The following is a 19,995-nucleotide window of genomic DNA, read 5'->3' as shown; positions in this document are numbered from 1 at the left end:
ACTGTTTCTCACTGTATAGACAAGGACCATAAAGAAAAATCAGATCTCAAAATGCTAATTTCACTCATTTGTAAATATTACATTTTTATACTCTGTATATTAGTTTCAACATATCAGGGAAAACAGAGTATTTGTCTTTTGGGGACTGATTTATTTCACTAAGCATAATGGTTTCCAGTTCCATCCATTTTATTACAGAGACAGGATTTGATTCTTTTTTATGACTGAGTAGTATTCCATAATGTATGTACATCACATTTTCTTTATCCAGTCATCAGATTATTGACAACTGAGTAGATTCAACATTTTAGCTATTGTGAATTCAGCTGCAGTAAACATGGGGATAGAGAGAACATTTTCATATGCTGTTTTTATTTCCTTTAGTGAAATTCCCAGGAGTGGGATGTCTGGGTCATGTAAAATAAATTGTTGGCCAGCACCGCGACTCACTAGGATAATCCTCTGCCTTGCAGTGCCGGCACACTGGGTTCTAGTCCCGGTCAGGGCACCAGATTCTGTCCCGGTTGCCCCTCTTCCAGGCCAGCTCTCTGCTGTGGCCAGGGAGTGCAGTGGAGGATGGCCCAAGTGCTTGGGCCCTGTACCCCATGGGAGACCAGGCAAAGCACCTGCCTCCTGCCTTTGGATCAGTGCAGTGCACCGGCCACAGCGCACCGGCCGTGGTGGCCACTGGAGGGTGAACCAATGGCAAAGGAAGACCTTTCTCTCTATCTCTCACTCACTGTCCACTCTGCCTGTCAAAAAAAAAAAGATAAATTGTCAGATTTCTGAGGAATTTCCATACTGTCTTTTTAAAAAATGATTGTACTACTTTACATTCCCATCGAAAGTGTATTTGAGTACCCTTTACCATACATCCTAGCCAATTTTTTTTTAAATTTTTGTTGATAGCTGTTATAACTGGGATAAATGATGGCCTGTTGTAGAATTATTTTTTAAAGATTTATCTATTTATTTCAAAGAGTTACATAGAAGGAGAGGCTGAGAGAATCTCCCATCCAGTGGTTCACTTCCCAAATAGCTGCGATTATCAGGGTTTTGCCAGGCCAATGGCATAGATTAGGAACTTCATCTGGACCTCCCACATGGTGCAGAGGTCCAAGGATTGGGTGATCTTCTATTGCTTTCCCAGTTGCATAAGCAGGGAGCTGGATCAGAAATGGAACATCCAGGACCCAAACTGCCAATAGGGAGGCTGATAGTGTAGACAGTGGCTTTACATGTTACTCCACAGCACCAAGCTGTCATTGTGGTTTTTATTTGCATTTCCCTGATGGCTGGTGTGTCGCTCCCCCATTCGCGGAGGAACAACACAGGACCCTGCGCTGTTCTTTTGTCTGCTCGGCCCTTCCCGGGTTTCTTGCTGGTTCTTCCCGGGTTGGCTGCCATCTCTCCACCTCCATGGAGGGGCGGGCCCCCCTGCCACTTTCCCCACTTCCGCGGGGGAGCGGCACACTGCTGGCCGGCTCTCTCGGGGGCTGCTCAGGTGTTCCTTCAGATAGATGTTCCTGGTGCATGTTGTCTCTCTCCTCCTTTATAGTCCTCTTCCACCAATCCCAACTCTGCAACCCACACGCCGAGCACGCTGCTCTCCTCCAATCAGGAGCAAGATCAGCTCCTGCAGCTCAATCAAATTGGTGAGAGGCAGCTGTGTAGAAGTTGTTTACTCCTCTCCCAGCGCCATATTGTGGGAGAGCAGATGCATAGAATAAGTCTTAATTCCAGTAACTTAGTCTAGTCCGAGTTGCTCCCCACAATTCCCCCTTTCTTTTTATTTTTTGGCGTTGATACGCACCTGTCTTCGGTGCCCCGTGGCACACACTCTGCTCTGCTTGCTAGAGTTGCCCACAGGTGCTTACAAGCCCTACCAATCAGGCAAACCGAATCCGGGTCCTCTCTTCACCATGTTGTGAGGAGGTTTTTAGGTGCTGATGCGTGCCTGAGTTCGGTGCCCTGCAGCGCATGCTCTGCTCTGCTAGAACTGCCTGCAGGTGCTTACAAGCCCTACCAATCAGGCAAACTGAATCCGAGCCTTCTCATTGCCGTATTGTGGGGAGACTTATTGATGTTGATCCGTGCCTTTCTTCGGTGACCTGCGGCGCATATTGCCTGCAGGTGCTTATCGTCTTACTAATCAGGCAGACCGAATCCAAGCTCTCTCATTGCCGTGTTGTGGGGAGGCCTTATTTTTCTCTATTTCTCTATCTCCGGGCATTCCTATCTCTCCTATTTTACTTCTATCTGCCAGCATTCCTATTTCTCTCATTTTACTTCTATACTTCTGTTTCTCTTATCCCTGTGGCTTCCCGGCGCCCGCCCCGAGGTGGCTTCTCGGTGCCTCGCCCTGTGGCGGCTTCCTGGCTCTGCGCGGCTTCAGCCCGCACTTCTCTTATCTGCGCAGCTTCCCTGCTTCACGCATGCTCCGCGGTCTCTGTGCCCCTTCGCGCCCGCACCATGGCCCCGCGCCAGCCCCGCACTTCCTATCTACTCATGCCCCATGCGCTCTCCCCGCTCGTGCCCCACGCGCTCTCTCTGCACGCGGCAGCTTACGCGAATCACACAGCCTAGCTCATGTTTCCGCTTCTCGGTTTTCAGTCTAAGTTCCCCGGGCTAATCTGATGAAATGCAACCTAGCTTACGTCTCTGCTCCCGGTTTGGCTTCCCGTCTTTTGCTCCCCAGGCTAATCGGACGGATTCCAACCTAGCTTACGTCTCCGCTTCTGGTATTATATTTTCGCCTTTTGTTCCCCGGGCTGACTTTGTTCCCCTAGCTTACGTCTCCGCTTCAGCCTGCCCCTGCGGCTTCATTTTCCCTAACATTTTTCTCTACCCGGTATGTTTCCTAGCTTTTCTTCCAACAATATTCCCCTCTCATTTCTCCTGGCTTCTCCCCACAGTCCGTATCCAAGTCTGTTTGTTCTAGCTTTCACTTTCGCTTTTAATCTCCTAGCTTCCCTGCCATAGTCCGCATCCGAGTCTATGTTTCCTCCAGCTTTCACTTTCGCTTTCAATCCTAACTTCTTCCAGCACTTTTTCCATCCGGCTTTCACTAGGCTCTTCCTTAGTCTTTCTCTTGTGAAGGTATACATTCTGAATTGGGATGTGGCTGCAGTAATCAGATTGTGTTATTAATAAATATTGCTTTAGGAAAACTTCTTATCATACCCCAAGTGCATAGAAGATGAGCCAGGAGCAACATCACTACCAGGAGCAACTTGAAATTTGGCTTCCCAAAATACATATATCACATGATACTTATCTCACTTGTTTCTGCTTGCTTGCTATTCTTTTACAGTGATTAGTCTGGCTGTGCATTCCTAATTGTTATGTTACTAGTTGAATACTAGATTAAATAATAAAAAGCACTGGTTGGAGCTATCCAGCAACTCTCTCCAAATGAAGATGGCTGTGCCTCAGCTCATCATTTGAAACTCCACAGCCACCAGCTGTCAGAGGCCAGACTTCTTTGAAATTGGCAGATAAATCTCTCAACATCACACAGCTCCAAGAATCACAATACACTTCTCCTTACAGAGCTCCTATCCATCTGCTCAGAGGCATAGACAGCCTTAGAGACAGGTGGATGACAGGTGCTAGACACCCGGAAGGGTGACTTACCCAATAGAAGTGTCAGAGAGCTAAACAGGAAGAGGCCATGTCTCACCTCCCTTGTCCACAAAGAGGCAGCTTCTCACCCAATTGGCATTGGGTAGCCTCCACTAAAACTGCCACACTCACAGGATCCATCTGTTTAGTGCATTCATTGCAGGCCCCATTGCCCACTACTGGGGTCAGTGCTGACTGCCTAAAGACCCATGATCCAAACACAGACACACAAATTGCACATGCCCACTCACCCCATAAGGTCATATTAAGGAATGGGAGAAATTTACACAGTCTCAGCACACAATAGGCAGCACTGAGGGATCAACTGTCATCAGTCTCAGCAGAAGATAGTAGAGATCAGGGCCACACACATGGGGATGGCTGTCCCCATATCAGCAGGACACAAAAAGTGCAATTCCCACATACCTGGATCCAGAATCCTCCCACTCTTCCAATGGTGCCTTCTGCCTAAAGAATGAACACCAGTTCAGTCAGATGCTGGACACACTGGTGACCTCTAACTGCTACAGAACATGGAGGGAGAGGTGGTGGACAACAGTGGCATGATGGAGCTCTGCCATCCCTGTTACAGTTAAGTTCCCCCTGTCAAGAGCATCCAGGCTCAGCATCCTCAAACCCTCACTACCCACAAATAATTTAAAACTGCTATTGCTGGCTATTCTTGATTTTTCCAAGCCATGATTGAAGAAGACATGTCTGTACCAAGTGTGCTATAGACCCAGATGAGCCACTGTTGTCACCTATTGAACAAGGTACCAAGTCCCCATAAACCTCCAACTCCTGCCAGTCATTTTCCACCAGCATAATTTTGTAACAACTTTCAAGCCTTCTCATTTTGTGTTAAAGTTAGTATAATGAATACCCACTCAAATCTAATGCAAATTGCCAAGTGCCTCATACTGTGTCAAACACTGCAATGGCCAGAACATGAGAGTACCAGACATGACAAGCCTCCTCACTAAAGATACACAATGGGCCCCTGCTCTGATCCTCCCTGCTACTATAGGTGCAGGGCAACAGAGTTCTGGTACTTGGAGAGGGGTGTAGCAGGCTAAGTGCCACCTGCCTTGGATCATAATTCTGGTCTCAGTTAACATAGACCTTGCTTGCCACTTCCAGAAACTGAGTAGCATTCATGCCTGCAAAGCCCTTGAGTTTCTGGAGCTTTTGATGAATGTCAGGGGCACTTTGAGCACAACAGTGCTGCTGACCTTCTGTTCATTTTCTGGGGCTTCAGGGTTGAAAGGGGAACAAATCTGAATGCCTCAACTAGCCACTCATAAAAATCTCCTGGTGCCTCATTACTCTTCTGGATGACAGTTATAATTTTGGCTGTGTGGTGAGCTTTCTGGATGCCACCCAGAGACCCCTCAAGAGTATCTCTCAGTAGTGGTCTAGGAGGACAATTTCTTCTGGCTGGTAAACTTTCCAGTATGGAGCCTGGCTAGGAACAACCTGGGGGACCTATGTGTCAGGATGGAATGTCCAAGCTGGGTACTGTTTTTGAGTCCATTTGTGGGCCTTGAGAATTCTCCATCTCTCTTCAGTATTGAACAGGGTTGGGGGTGTTGGCGACAGTCTCTCTATGTTAGATGATGGGTTTGGAAATTGGTCTCAAATAAAATTAAAGTGCCTGCAGTTACTCCAAGGAAGAGGGTATATGATGTTTCCAATTTAAAAGGTTGGTAGTGTTGAATGCCTGATTGTAGATCATGACAGCTGCTGGCTGAACATTACCATCGCTTCAATGACAGGGGGTGCCCTTGTCTTTCTCAATGGTATCTGCAGGGCTAGTAGTAGAAGGTTGTTCTGTGATGCCCAGAGACATTGATTTACTGGGAGTTGGGAGACATGGAGCCATAGGAGGTAGAATTGCTTCGGACAGATCCGGGGGTGGCTAGGTGTCCACAAGCCCTGCTAGTGGAGCATGGATACTAAAATTGGTAAGAGGGTGGCAGGACTGTGTCCTCCACTGTTTTGCCCTGGAAAATCTTTGGTGAGGGTTTTCCTAGAGTCAGAGTGAGAATGTTTTGGATCCCAGACCAAAAGAAGCCATGGACAGCCATGATTTGATCTAGGGAAATTGATATGGGTATCTGAGATGTTCTGTAAGGACTCTTCAGACTATTTGATATATGGCAACATGTTTCATTCCTTCTGAGGGCCAGCCAATACTGAAAGTGGGCCACTCAAACCTACACAAGGTTCTAAGTGTAACACAGATTGGTTTGATTCCATAATCCTCACAAAACTTGTTTTAAAATGTTTTAACATGTCTAACAGAAAGGGACCCATCCATTATGCAACCATACTATGATTGTAGACACCGGATAAACAAGGGAGTTGTGCCTCCAATAAAGATCAGCCAGATGCCTATTTGAGTACATTCTTTATTGGAATTTAGGTGATAATTGACTTTAGCAATGTCAGAATGTGACTCCAACTACCCTTGACCATATGAGGATCACCAGAGAACTTCAGTTTCTGGCCCACTCATAACTCATAGTTTCTGCTGGGGACAACAGATTCAAACTGCCAATGCATTCAAAAGCAGCCATACATTCAAACACCTTTCAGAGTGTAAAACATTCCCTCCCCCTAAAGGTGAGTCCTATCTTGAAACCTAAAATAAATATTTCTTGGAGAGTCTGCCATCCACCCATAGGGTCAGGCATATCTTAGACTCTGGTAACAGGTGATTCTTATCTCATTTGGTGTTTCTGGGTCCAACTGCCCCAAGTCTCTGTGAGTCTGAATGAGCAGCAGTGGTCAGAGTGACAGCAAGTTTTTGCATAGGGAGGATTCTCTCCAAAAGTATTGGAAATGGTGTCTAGTCATCTGTCCTGCAGTGGTCACCTGTGATCCATTTGTCCCCTGTACAAATGGCACAATGTGCCAGCTCATTCACCTTCCTGGTCAGGAAACCAAATGTTACAGAAAAGACTCCAAAGAAAACCAAGTCACACATGAGATATTCGGGAAGAAAGACACAGAACTTATTACACGTGCAAACTTGACTGGAATCCTGTCCCAAGTGAACCCTGACTCCTAGCTCTACTTTGTTTTTACATCATAAAATCAGGAAATTGCAGTAATAGGGTTATTCCTTGAGGCACCTAAGCATATGTAGATAACCATCTCAAGCACATAGCTTAGCTGTCTGCAAAAGCAATCTCTTGTGGGAATTGCTGACATGTATTATTGAACAGTAAAACAAACAAACAAAAAATTCTAAAAAGCCACTGAGCAGTCTTTGGCCACATCCTGTCTTAGACGATAGTGGTGGGTAATGGGGGCTCCAACCCTATAACAGGAATCATACCCTATTAATGCTAAAATATAGGAGTCTTGCAGAAAAAAAAAAGAAACCTCTGATTGCAATTAACCTTACCAGGGTACAGCCAAAACAAAGCCTCTAGCAAGATGTTTCAGAAAGGCAGCAACTTTTACCTCGCATTGACATGAGGTCTCCCATATATACTGAATAAGACGATGTGTTGTGGTGGTCCCCTCCACTGATAATAGTCTGAGGGCATGTAGGTACTGGAGGTAGATTCATATAACTAGTGGGAAAAAAAGTAAAGGAGTATGTAGGTCAGAATTTTGAAAGGGATGTGATCCACCAGTTGTAGAATATGAACTGTCAATGGTGTGTCCTAAGAATATGATAAGGTCACATGTTTTGTGTCCCCATGAAGAACCCTGCTTCTCCATGAGTGATGCAGACAGTGGGTGTGGAGGTAGTGACTAGATCTCATGGGGCAGACTAGGAACAAAGCCTACATTGGACCAAGGATTGTTTCCAGTTATGGTCCATGCTATCCCCACATTTTTGTGATGATTCCATCTCTCAGCAGTGTGTAACTAGTTAATTTGAGGCCTCACTGAGCAGGAGGGGAGATCCAACAGGCTCAGAGAGGCAGTCCAGGGTCATGAATTAGGAAGTGATAGAGCTGAGTGACATGAGTGACTTTATTGGCACTTGTGATTATAGCCAGGATTACATGGTAAACCCAAGCTAACTCATTTCAAAGTCTTCAACATAAGCACATATGTAAAATTTTTCAAACATAATATTCATAGTTTCCATGATAAAAACACATATTTAGGTGAGAGCTTAGCAATATTGTGGAAATTGAGTTCTGAGTGAAGAAAATACAGAGGCACATGAGGAGTTTCTTTGGAGAGTGGTCCAGAGAAGATGAAGGTGATTTTCATACCCGGCTGGCTGTTGCTCCAGGAGAAGATCCCACCTCCTCTTTACCCAAACTTATAGGTGACTAGAAAGCAAAGGGTACCACCTCCATGTTCTGGGTAAAGAGAAATATTTCCTGCAGAAGGGGTCATCTGATTGACAGGTAGATGGATATAGGAGCATGGAATGGGTAAAGTGTGGCTTCCAGATCATGAACTTAAACTATCTAACTTACCCTATATCAACATCACTCGTTTGCACTACAATAATGTTTTTTATCTTTTATTTAATGAATATAAATTTCCAAAGTACGACTTATGGATTACAATGGCTTCCCCCCCTTACCGTCCCTCCCACCCACAACCCTCCCCATTCCCACTCACTCTCCCCTTCCATTCACATCAAGATTCATTTCTGATTATCTTAATATACAGAAGATCAGCTTAGTATACATTAAGTAAGGATTTCAACAGTTTGCTCCCACACAGAAACATAAAGTGAAAAATAATAGATGATTTTTTAAATGATGATGAAATCAGATCAGACCTATTGTCATGTTTAATCCCAGTGAGAGTCAAGTTGGGAATTGATAATTTCTTTTTTTTTTTTTTTACAGAAGATCAGTTTAGTATATATTAAGTAAAGATTTCAACCGTTTGCACCCCAATAGAAACACAAAGTGAAATATACTGTTTGAGTACACATTATAGCATTAAATCTCAATGTATAGCACATTAAGGACAGAGATCCTACATGAGGAGTAAGTGCACCGTGACTCCTGCTGTTGACTTTACAAATTGACACTCCTGTCTATGGTATCAGTAATCTCCCTATGCACCAGTCATGAGTTTCCAAGGCTATGGAAGCCCCTTGAGTTCTCTGACTCTTATCTTGTTTAGACAAGCTCATAGTCAAAGTGGAGGTTCTTTCCCTTCAGAGAAAGGTACCTCCTTCTTTGAAGACCTGTTCTTTCCACTGGGATCTCACTCACAGAGATCTTTTTGCCAGAGTGTCTTGGCTTTCCATGCCTGAAATACTCTCATGGGCTTTTCAGCCAGATCCGAATGCCTTTAGGGCTGATTCTGAGGCCAGAGTGCTATTTAGTACATCCGCCATTCTATGAGTCTGCTGTGTATCTCACTTCCCATGTTGGATCACTCTCCCCTTTATTTATTCTATCGGTTAGTGTTAGCAGGTACTAGACTTGTTTATGTGCTCCCTTTGACTCTTAGTCCTATCATTATGATCAGTTGTGAACTGAAATTGATCACTGGGACTAGTGAGATGCCATTTGTACATGCCACCTTGATGGGATTGAATTGGAATCCCCTGGTATGTTTCTAACTCTACCATTTGGGGCAAATCAGCTTGAGCATGTCCCAAATTATACATCTCTTCCCTCTCTTATTCCCACTCTTATGTTTAACAGGGATCACATTTCAGTTAAATTTCAACACTTATGAATAACTGTGTATTAATTACAGAATTAAACCAGTCATATTAAGTAGAACAGACAAAAAAAAATACTAAGAGTGATAATGTATTAAGTTGTTCATTAACAGGGCTATGCTGATCAAGTCACCATTTCTCATAGTGTCCATTTCACTTCAGGAGGTTTCCTTTTTGGTGTTCAGTCACTTGTCACCGATCAGGGGGAACATATGGTGTTTGTCCCTTTGGGACTGGCTTGCTTCACTCAGCATGATGTGTTCCAGATTCCTCCATTTTGTTGCAAATGACTGGATTTCGTTGTTTCTTACTGCGGTATAGTATTCTAAAGAATACGTATCCCATAATTTCTTTATCCAGTCTATCGTTGATGGGCATTTAGGTTGGTTCCAGGTCTTAGCTATTGTGAATTGAGCTGCAATAAACATTGGGGTGCAGACCGCTTTTTTGTTTATCAATTTAAACTCCTTTGGGTAAATTCCAAGGAGTGGGATGGCTGGGTCGAACGGTAGGGTTATATTCAGGTTTCTGAGGAATCTCCAGACTGACTTCCATAGTAGCTTGACCAGTTTGCATTCCCACCAACAGTGAGTTAGTGTCCCTTTTTCCCCACATCCGCGCCAGCATCTGTTGTTGCTAGATTTCTGTATGTGAGCCATTCTAACTGGGGTGAGGTGATATTATATCCTACCAAGCTCTCATTTGTGAATGAAGGTGAAATAAAGATCTTTCATAGCAAACAGAAATTGAAAGACTTTGTGGCCACTAGTCTGGCCCTGCACAAGATACTTAAAGATGTGCTACACTCAGAAACACAGAAACACAGCCATCAATATGAAAGAAGGGAAAGGAAGAACACCTACCAGTAAAAGAGCATGGGAAGCTCAAAGCATATACTAGAAAATATTTCCGGGAAAATGGCAGGGCAGTCACTACGTATCAATAGTCACATTGAACATTAATGGTCTGAATTCTTCAGTTAAAAGACACCGTTTGGCTGACTGGCTCAAAGAACACAACCCAACTATTTGTTGCCTACAAGAAACACATCTCTCTAACAAAGAGGCATGCTGACGGAAAGTGAAAGGTTGGAAAAAGATATACCATGCCAACAGAAACCAAAAAAAAAAGCAGGTGTAGCCATATTAATATCAGACAAAAACTGTTAAGAGAAACAAAGAGGGACACTATATAATGATTAAGGGTTCAATTCAACAGGAAGATGTAACTATTATAAATGTATATGCACCTAATTACAGGGCACCGGTCTATTTAAAAGATATGTTAAGGGACTTAAAGGGAGACTTAGATTCCAATACAATAGTACTGGGGGACTTCAATACTCCACTCTCAGAAATAGACAGATCATCTGGACAGAAGATCAACAAGGAAACAGCAGATTTAATCGACACTATTGCCCAAATGGATCTAACAGATATCTACAGAACTTTCAACCCTACATCTACAGACTTCACATGCTTCTCAGCAGTGCATGGAACCTTCTCTAGGATTGATCACATACTAGGCCATAAAGCAAGTCTCAGCAAATTTAAAAGAATTAGAATCATACCATGCAGCTTCTCAGACCACAGCGGAATGAAGCTGGAAATTAGCAACTCAGGAAACCCCAGAAAGTATGCAAACACATGGAGACTGAACAACATGCTCCTGAATGAACACTGGGTCATTCAAGAAATCAAAAGAGAAATCAAAAACTTTCTGGAAGTAAATGAAGACAACAACACAACATATCAAAACTTATGGGATTCGGCAAAAGCAGTATTGAGAGGCAAATTTATAGCAATAGGTGCCTATACCAAGAAATTGGAAAGGTACCAAATAAATGAGCTTTCAGTGTATCTCAAGGACCTAGAAAAACTGCAGCAAACCAGACCCAAATCTAGTAGGAGAAGAGAAATAATTAAAATCAGAGAAGAAATCAACAGGATTGAATCCAAAAAAAACACTACAAAAAATCAGCCAAGTGAGAAGCTGGTTTTTTGAAAAAATAAACAAAATTGATACCCCATTGGCCCAACTAACTAAAAAAAGAAAAGACCCAAATCAATAAAATCAGAGATGAAAAAGGAAATGTAACAACAGACACCACAGAAATAAAAAGAATCATCAGAAATTACTACAAGGACCTGTATGCCAGCAAACAGGAAAACCTATCAGAAATGGATAGATTCCTGGACACACGCAATCTACCAAAATTGAACCATGAAGACATAGAAAACCTAAATAGACCCATAACTGTAACAGAAATTGAAACAGTAATTAAGGCCCTCCCAACAAAGAAAAGCCCAGGACCAGATGGATTCACTGCTGAATTCTACCAGACATTTAAAGAAGAACTAATCCCATTTCTTCTCAAACTATTCAGAACAATCAAAAAAGAGGGAATCCTCCCAAATTCTTTCTATGAAGCCAGCATCACCTTAATCCCTAAGCCAGAGAAAGCTGCAGCACTGAAAGAAAATTACAGACCAATATCCCTGATGAACATAGACGCAAAAATCCTCAATAAAATTCTGGCCAATAGAGTACAACAACACATCAGGAAAATCATCCACCCAGACCAAGTGGGATTCATCCCTGGTATGCAGGGATGGTTCAAAATTCGCAAATCAATCAATGTGATTCACCACATTAACAGACTGCAAAAGAAAAACCATATGATTATCTCAATAGATGCAGAGAAAGCATTTGATAAAATTCAACACCCTTTCATGATGAAAACTCTAAGCAAATTGGGTATAGAAGGAACATTCCTCAATATAATCAAAGCAATTTATAAAAAACCCACAGCCAGCATCCTATTGAATGGGGAAAAGTTGGAAGCATTTCCACTGAAATCTGGCACCAGGTAGGGATGCCCACTCTCACCACTGCTATTTAACATAGTTCTGGAAGTTTTAGCCAGAGCCATCAGACAAGAAAAAGAAATCAAAGGAATACAAATCGAGAAGGAAGAAGTCAAACTATCCCTCTTTGCAGACGATATGATTCTGTACTTAGAAGATCCAAAGAACTCTACTAAGAGATTAAGATGGCATTTCAAAAAACTGTTGAAATAACTGTTGTATCAACTGCTGAAATTGTTGAATATTTGTCAGCAAACTTTATACATGAAAACACAGTTCATTTGTCTGGTTCCATTCATAATAATGGGAGACTAAAAAATGAAGGTAGTATAAGAGAAAGAATCTCTCAAGAATGGTTAAGCAGTCTTCATGACAATTCATCACACTTGCTGAGGTTTGATTCCAAAAAAACAATTCCTCCAGACACTTCACAGTTTCAGAGACTTTTCTGTAAATGTAATCTTGTTTTCTGGAAATTTGCTTTACAGTAAAGGTACTCCCAATTCCATTACATTCATATGCTTATTGCTTTGTGTGAGTTATCAGTTTACCATCTAGAGGTGACTGGTCATGCAAAACTTTTCTTTTTTTGCAAGTTTTCTCACTTCTGAGCCTCTTCATGTGAATAGAAGACTGACTTATAGCAGAAAGATTTTTTTCACATTCATTACATTGATTTTTCTCTTTATGAATTCTCTGAAGTCTGTTGATGTCTAATTTCTGGCTAATGGAATGCTCATACTTACAGCATTCAAAAAATATGACCTGTTGTGAATTCTATATTCATACAAGCCTGAATTCCCAGAAAATGTCTTCCACATTCATTACACTAGACAGGGATGCCGACTTTCACCATTGCTATTCAATATAGTACTGGAAGTTATAGCCAAACCCATTGGGCAAGAAGAAATTAAAGGGATACAAATTGGGAAGGAAGAAGTCAACTATCCCTCTTTGCAGATGATATGATTCTTTATTTAGGGGATCCAAAGAACTCTACTAGACTAATGGAACTCATAGAAGAGTTTGGCAAAGTAGCAGGTAATAAAATCCATACACAAAAATCAACAGCATTTATGTACACAGGCAATACCATAGCTGAGAAAGAACTGCTAAGATCAATCCCATTCACAATAGCTACAAAAACAAATACCTGGGAATAAACTTGACCAAGGATGTCAAAGATCTCTATGATGAGATTACAAAACCTTAAAGAAATAGAAGAGGATACCAAAAAATGGAAAAATCTTCCATGCTCATGGATTGGAGGAATCAATATCATCAAAATGCCCATTCTGCCAAAAGCAATTTATAGATTCAATGCAATTCCAATCAGGATAACAAATACATTCTTCTCAGATCTGGAAAAATGATACTGAAATTCATATGGAGGCACAGGAGACGTCAAATAGCTAAAGCAATCTTGTACAACAAAAACAAAGCCGGAGGCATCACAATACCAGATTTCAGGACATACTACAGGGAAGGGAAACTCTTCCACATGCAGTATATACATTCTCTCTCTCTCTCTCTCTCTCTCTCTCTCTCCCTCCCTCCCTCCCTCCCTCTCTCACTCTTTCTTTCTATGACAGAGAGAGTTAGAGAGACAGAGAAAAACATCTTTCTTACATTGGTTCTCCCCCAAGTGGCTGCTGCAGCTGGAATTATGCCGATCCAAAGCCAGGAGCCAGGTGCTTCCTCCTGGTCTCCCATGCTGGTGCAGGGGCCCAAGGACTTGAGCCATCCTTCACTGCCTTCCCGGGCCACAGCAGAGACCTGGACTGGAAGGAGTGACCAGTACTAGAACCCGGTGTCCATATGAAATGCCGGTACCACAGGGGGGTGATTAACCAAATGAGCCACAGAGCCAATCCCTTATTATATTCTCAAAGTCTCTCCCCGTTCAAATTAGATGATGGATTATGAGGTATGACCTATGACAAAAAGCTTTCCCACGTTTATTTCATCCATAAGATCTCCACTTTGTGAATTCTGATGTTGTAAGCTGAGATTTTGGCAGACCTTTCCAACTCTCATTACATTCATAAGAATTCTCCCCCATGTGAATTCTCTGATGTCTTGTGGGGTATGACTTCTAAGTAAAGGCTTTTCCACAAGATTACTTTCAAAGGTTTTTTTCCCTGTATGAATTTGATGATGTGCAATGTGGGCTAAGTTATGGTAAAAGACTTTGAGTCATTACATTCATAAGATTTTCCCCATGTGAATTCTGTTATGCTTGATGAGGTATAATTGGCACCAAAGGCATATCCACACTGATTATAATCTTATTGTTCTCCTCTTAATGGATTCTGTTATTTAATGAAAAGGAACTTGCACAAAAAGGCAATTGTGTGGAGAATTCCCTGTTAATTCTGTGATGTTTTATTAGTTGAAAATTATAACAAAAGGCTTTCTACTATCATTATTCATGACATTTCTCCCCATGTGAATTCTCTGATGCTTTGTGATGTTTGTCATATGAACAGAGGCTTCTGCACAGTCATTGCCATCATCAAGTTTCTCTCCTGTGACTTCTTTGATATTCATTGAGCTCTGAACTGCATAGAAATTTGCAAAGAAAACTTTTCCACAGTTATTACATTCATAAGGTTTCTCCTGTATGGCTTCTCTAATTATTTACAAGGCTTGACTTTTGGCCAAAGGCTTTTCCAAGTCATTGCATTCTGAAGGTTTATCCCCTGTGTGACTTCTCTGATGCCTTTTGAGGTTTGACTTATGGGTAAAGACTTTCCAATCTTTACATTCATCAGGCTTTTCCCCTGTGTGAATTCTCTGATGTGGGTGCTAGAGCTGACTTACTCAGAAAGGCTTTTCCAGTCATTACATTCATAATCTTTCTACACTGTGTGAATTCTCTGATGACTTATGAGGCTTGATTTGTGACCAAATGGTTTCCCACAGTCATTGTATTCATAGGGTTTCTCCCCTGTGTTACTCCTCTGATGTAGGATGAGAGATGACTTCTTCAGAAAGGCTTTTCCACAGTCATTATATTCATAAGGTTTCTCTCCTGTGTGAATTATCTGGTGATTTATGAGGTGTGACTTCCGGCCAAAGGTTTTTCCACAGTCATTACATTCATAAGGTTTCTCCCCTGTGTGAATTCTCTGATGATTTATGAGGTATGCCTTCTTGCCAAAGGCTTTCCCACACTCACTGCAATCATAAGGTTTCTCTCCTGTGTGAATTTTCTGATGAGTTATGAGGTTTGGCTTGTGGCTAAAGGCTTTACAAAAGTCATTGCATTCATAAGGTTTTTCCCCCGTGTGAATTCTCTGATGTAGGATGAGATGTGACTTCCACATAAAGGATTTTCCACAGTCATTACATTCATAAGGCTTATCCCCTGTATGAATTCTCTGATGATTTATGAAATGGGATTTCCGGCCAAAGCCTTTCCACAGTCATTACATTCATAAGGTTTCTCCCCTGTGTGAATGCCCTGATGATTTGTGAGGGTTGATTTACGGTGAAAGGCTTTTCCACAGTCACTGCATTCATAAGGTTTCTCCCCTGTGTGAATTTTCTGATGCGTTATGAGGTGTGACTTCTGGCCAAAGGCTTTGCCACACTCATTTCATTCATAAGGTTTCTCTCCCGTGTGAATTTTCTGATGAGTTATGAGGTTTGGCTTGTGGCCAAAGGCTTTACCACAGTCATTGCATTCATAAGGTTTTTCCCCCGTGTGAATTCTCTGATGTAGGATGAGACGTGACTTCCACATAAAGGATTTTCCACAGTCATTACATTCATAAGGCTTATCCCCTGTGTGAATTCTCTGATGATTTATGAAATGGGACTTCTGGCCAAAGGTTTTTCCACAGTCATTACATTCATAAGGTTTCTCCCCTGTGTGAATTCTCTGATGATTTGTGAGGGTTGATTTACAGCGAAAGGCTTTTCCACAGTCACTGCATTCATAAGGTTTCTCTCCTGTGTGAATTTTCTGATGCGTTATGAGGTGTGACTTCTGGCCAAAGGCTTTCCCACACTCATGGCATTCATAAGGTTTCTCTCCTGTGTGAATTTTCTGATGAGTTATGAGGTTTGGCTTGTGGCTAAAGGCTTTACCACAGTCATTGCATTCATAAGGTTTTTCCCCCGTGTGAATTCTCTGATGTAGGATGAGATGTGACTTCCACATAAAGGATTTTCCACAGTCATTACATTCATAAGGCTTATCCCCTGTGTGAATTCTCTGATGATTTATGAAATGGGACTTCTGGCCAAAGGCTTTTCCACATTCATTACATTCATAAGGTTTTTCCCCCATGTGAATTCTCTGATGTAGGATGAGATGTGACTTCCACATAAAGGATTTTCCACAGTCATTACATTCATAAGGCTTATCCCCTGTGTGAATTCTCTGGTGATTTATGAGGTGTGACTTCTTCCCAAAGGTTCTTCCACAGTCATTACATTCATAAGGTTTCTCCCCTGTGTGAATTTTCTGATGAGTTATGAGGTGTGACTTCTGGCCAAAAGCTTTCCCACACTCATGGCATTCATAAGGTTTCTCTCCTGTGTGAACTTTCTGATGAGTTATGAGGTTTGGCTTCTGGCTACAGGCTTTACCACAGTCATTGCATTCATAAGGTTTTTCCCCCATGTGAATTCTCTGATGTAGGATGAGACGTGACTTCCACATAAAGGATTTTCCACAGTCATTACATTCATAAGGCTTATCCCCTGTGTGAATTCTCTGATGCTTTGTGAGGGTTGATTTATAGCGAAAGGCTTTTCCACAGTCACTGCATTCATAAGGTTTCTCTCCCGTGTGAATTCTCTGGTGATTTATGAGGTGTGACTCAAGGCCAAAAGCTTTTCCGCAGTTATTACATTCATAAAGTTTATCCCCTGTGTTAATTATCTGATGCTTTATGAGGTGTGACTTCTGGCCAAAGGATTTTCCACAGTCATTACATTCATAAGGTTTCTCACCTGAGTGAATTCTCTGATGATTTATGAGTTGTGACTTCTGGTAAGTGGCTTCTCCATGTTCATTAAACACATGAGAGTTTTCCACTATGTGAGTACCGTAATGAATTGCATGGCAGAATTTATAACTGAATGATTTTCCACAAGGCTTACATGCATAGGGTTTCTTCCCTATATGTGGTCTATGATTTATTTTAAGAGGTGATTGATCAATGACAGGTTCCAAAGAACTACTATATTCATAAACTTTCTCTCTTCTGGGACTTTGTTGATGCATACTGAGGTTAGAATTTTTAAGGAAATCTTGTTCTATTTGAGTTGTCTTGCCAATAGTGGCAGTTGATTTCTTACTTTCTACCATAAAATGCCTCTCAGATTTACAAAATATATTTTTCCTTTTGAAGACTTTGCCTTTTCCAATTGGTTCAAATGCCTGTTGCACAGTCTGAATTTTGTGCTGTTGATTAAGAGCCTCACACATCTGGAGAGCATTCCCAGGCACATTAGTAGCATCAGATTTTTCTCCAGTTTGTAGTTGAACAGGCCCACAGTGCAGATACACATTGTGACATACATTGCATTCTTCAGGTTTCATTCCTGAATAGATTCTCTTTTTGATACTCAGTTTTGGAATATGGTTTGAACTTAAATGAAGTGTTTTTCTTAATTCAATTATCTTGGGAGTTGATGTCTTATTGTTTTTCATAACATTCTGATTCAGATTTTTGTCCTGACTTTTCTGGTTTTTCCTAATCAGGTCACCCCTTTTCATGGCAACTGAAGTGAGAAAAAAAACAGTGCTGTCAATAAATCAAACATAATTCTTTTTCCTGGCATACTCATGTCAAAGGAATGAAGTTACTTGTATTTAACAGGGATAGAATTAACAAAATGAATACAAGTCATTGCTTGGAATGTCTGCATCCAAACACAGTGCCAATTTAAGCCCAGGATACTCTGCTTCAAATACAGCTCTCTACTAATGTATACCAGCGGGCAGGAGATAATGGCTCTTGTGCTTGGGACCCTGTGATACATCAGATTAGAATAGTTGGAATGCCAGGCTTCTGGCTTCAAATTAGTCAGACCTAACTGTTGCAGGTATCTGGGGAGGTAGCTAATAGGAAATCTCTTGCTCACTGTTTCTCCTCTCACTGACTTTCTGCCTTTCACAAAGGTGAAACAACTATATAAGATTTTAAAGAAAGGACATATGTTTGGTAAAAATAATCACCTATTGCCAAGAAATCAATTTTTCCTTGTCCTATTCATTCCAGTTCATTTTTCTAAAATTGTCTGTTTTGTACTTTTCTGATATTTCAAACATCAATATGGGAAACTTTTACTGGATCATTTTCTTGCAGGGGAGAAGAGTTTAATGTGTCTGTATTCCAAGCAGGATCACATTTAAGGGACAAGATTTGCATCTGTGGTTGTCTCATGTTCTGTCTTCCCAGGGAAACAGCATTTGTGGGATTTTTCTAATGAAAAACTGTTTTATCTGCACTCTATTACAATTTCCGATATTTCTAAGGCAACCTGATATCCTCAGCCTCTGAGAACTACAATAGTTACAGAAAGACCCAATGTACCACCTTCGGTATACATTCACAAGCAATTTAAAAAATTTGTTTCTGCAGACCAGAATCTGCTTAATTTCTTGAAAATTTATTTCTATCTCATTGTGAATTTGTCATTCCTGGTGACCTCCTTTCATTTTTTACATAAACACTCCTCTGTGATAATATGCAATTCTGGAGATTTTGATCAGTTGCTGATTTACACATGAAACTTCATTTCCTTTGCCTTTACCAAAGATACTGATCTCCATAGATACTGTAGAATAACTGTGTCTGAAGTAAGACTTGGAAAAAATTCATAGAAAGAGCACCACTCAACATCTGCTGCAATGATTCTACTTTGGCCTCCCTGACCATTATGTACACACTGACCTGGAAGGCTATGATGTAAGCATTCTTTCCCCATCCAGAGCTCTGCTCCTTGCTCCAACTTCAAGATCAAGTCAGGTTTGGTCATGCAGTGCCCTATTAATGGAAATAATGTAACACTTTGTGAAATCACTATCTTGGGTTAATTAAAGGTGAACAGCTTGGTCCAGGAGCTATGCAACAAATGTTCCCATTTGAATTCCTTCTCAGATGGTATATAATCAGATTCTTCATGGACTCAAATTCTATTCCTGTCCCTCATTTATAAAGTTTATTAATAGTGCTCACTTATTTGTCAAATAGTGAGAAAATGTTACCACTGGGCATGTGATGAGTGTCACTCACCCAAGGAGAACAGGCTGCTGTAGGTCTCCAGCATCACATCCCTGTACATGTGAACAGTTTGAGTCCTTGGTGCTCCACATGGGATGCCTGTGGTCATTTTGTGAATGAACCAGTAGATGGAAGGTATCTCTTTCTTACTACCCATCCTTCCATATCTCTATTTGCCTTTCAAATAAGTTAATAAATAAATCTTGGGGCCAGAGCTGTGGTGCAGTGGGTTAACACCCTTGCCTAAAGTGCTGACATCTCATATGGGTGCCATTTATAGACCCAGCTGCTCCACTTCTGCTCTAGCACTCTGCTATGACCTGGGAAAGCAGTAGAAGAAGAACCAAACCCTTGGGCCCTTTAACCCATGTGGGAGACTGAGAAGAAGCTCTGGCTCCTGGCTTCAGATCAGCACAGCTCCGGGCATTGTGGGCAGCCAGGGAGTAAACCAGCAGATGAAGATCTCTCCTCTCTCTTTCTCTCTGCCTCTCTTTGTAACTCTGACTTTCAAATAAAAAATAAATTTTTAAATAAAAACTTAAAACATAAAAGAATCTGCAATAGATTTTTTTCCTCACACAGCCCTTATGCTATC

General features: G+C 41.6%; 1 protein-coding gene and 1 long non-coding RNA gene across 2 annotated transcripts in view; one reads left to right on the top strand and one right to left on the bottom strand.

The window, feature by feature from the left end:
* LOC103346842 (uncharacterized) overlaps positions 1-19,995 on the top strand; it is a 399,916-nt gene that overhangs the window by 183,771 nt on the left and 196,150 nt on the right. The window lies entirely within an intron of this gene.
* LOC108175449 (zinc finger protein 585A) lies at positions 13,517-19,453 on the bottom strand. Its single transcript, XM_051842250.2, is given in 4 exon segments — positions 13,517-15,574; positions 15,577-17,895; positions 19,071-19,163; positions 19,413-19,453. Coding segments are annotated over 4 exon segments (3,003 nt in total). The 5' UTR covers positions 19,447-19,453; the 3' UTR covers positions 13,517-15,017.

The sequence above is a fragment of the Oryctolagus cuniculus genome, assembly GCF_964237555.1.
Source record: "Oryctolagus cuniculus chromosome 17 unlocalized genomic scaffold, mOryCun1.1 SUPER_17_unloc_1, whole genome shotgun sequence".
Taxonomy (NCBI): Eukaryota; Metazoa; Chordata; class Mammalia; order Lagomorpha; family Leporidae; genus Oryctolagus; species Oryctolagus cuniculus.
This window is presented reverse-complemented; position numbering and strand designations above follow the sequence as displayed.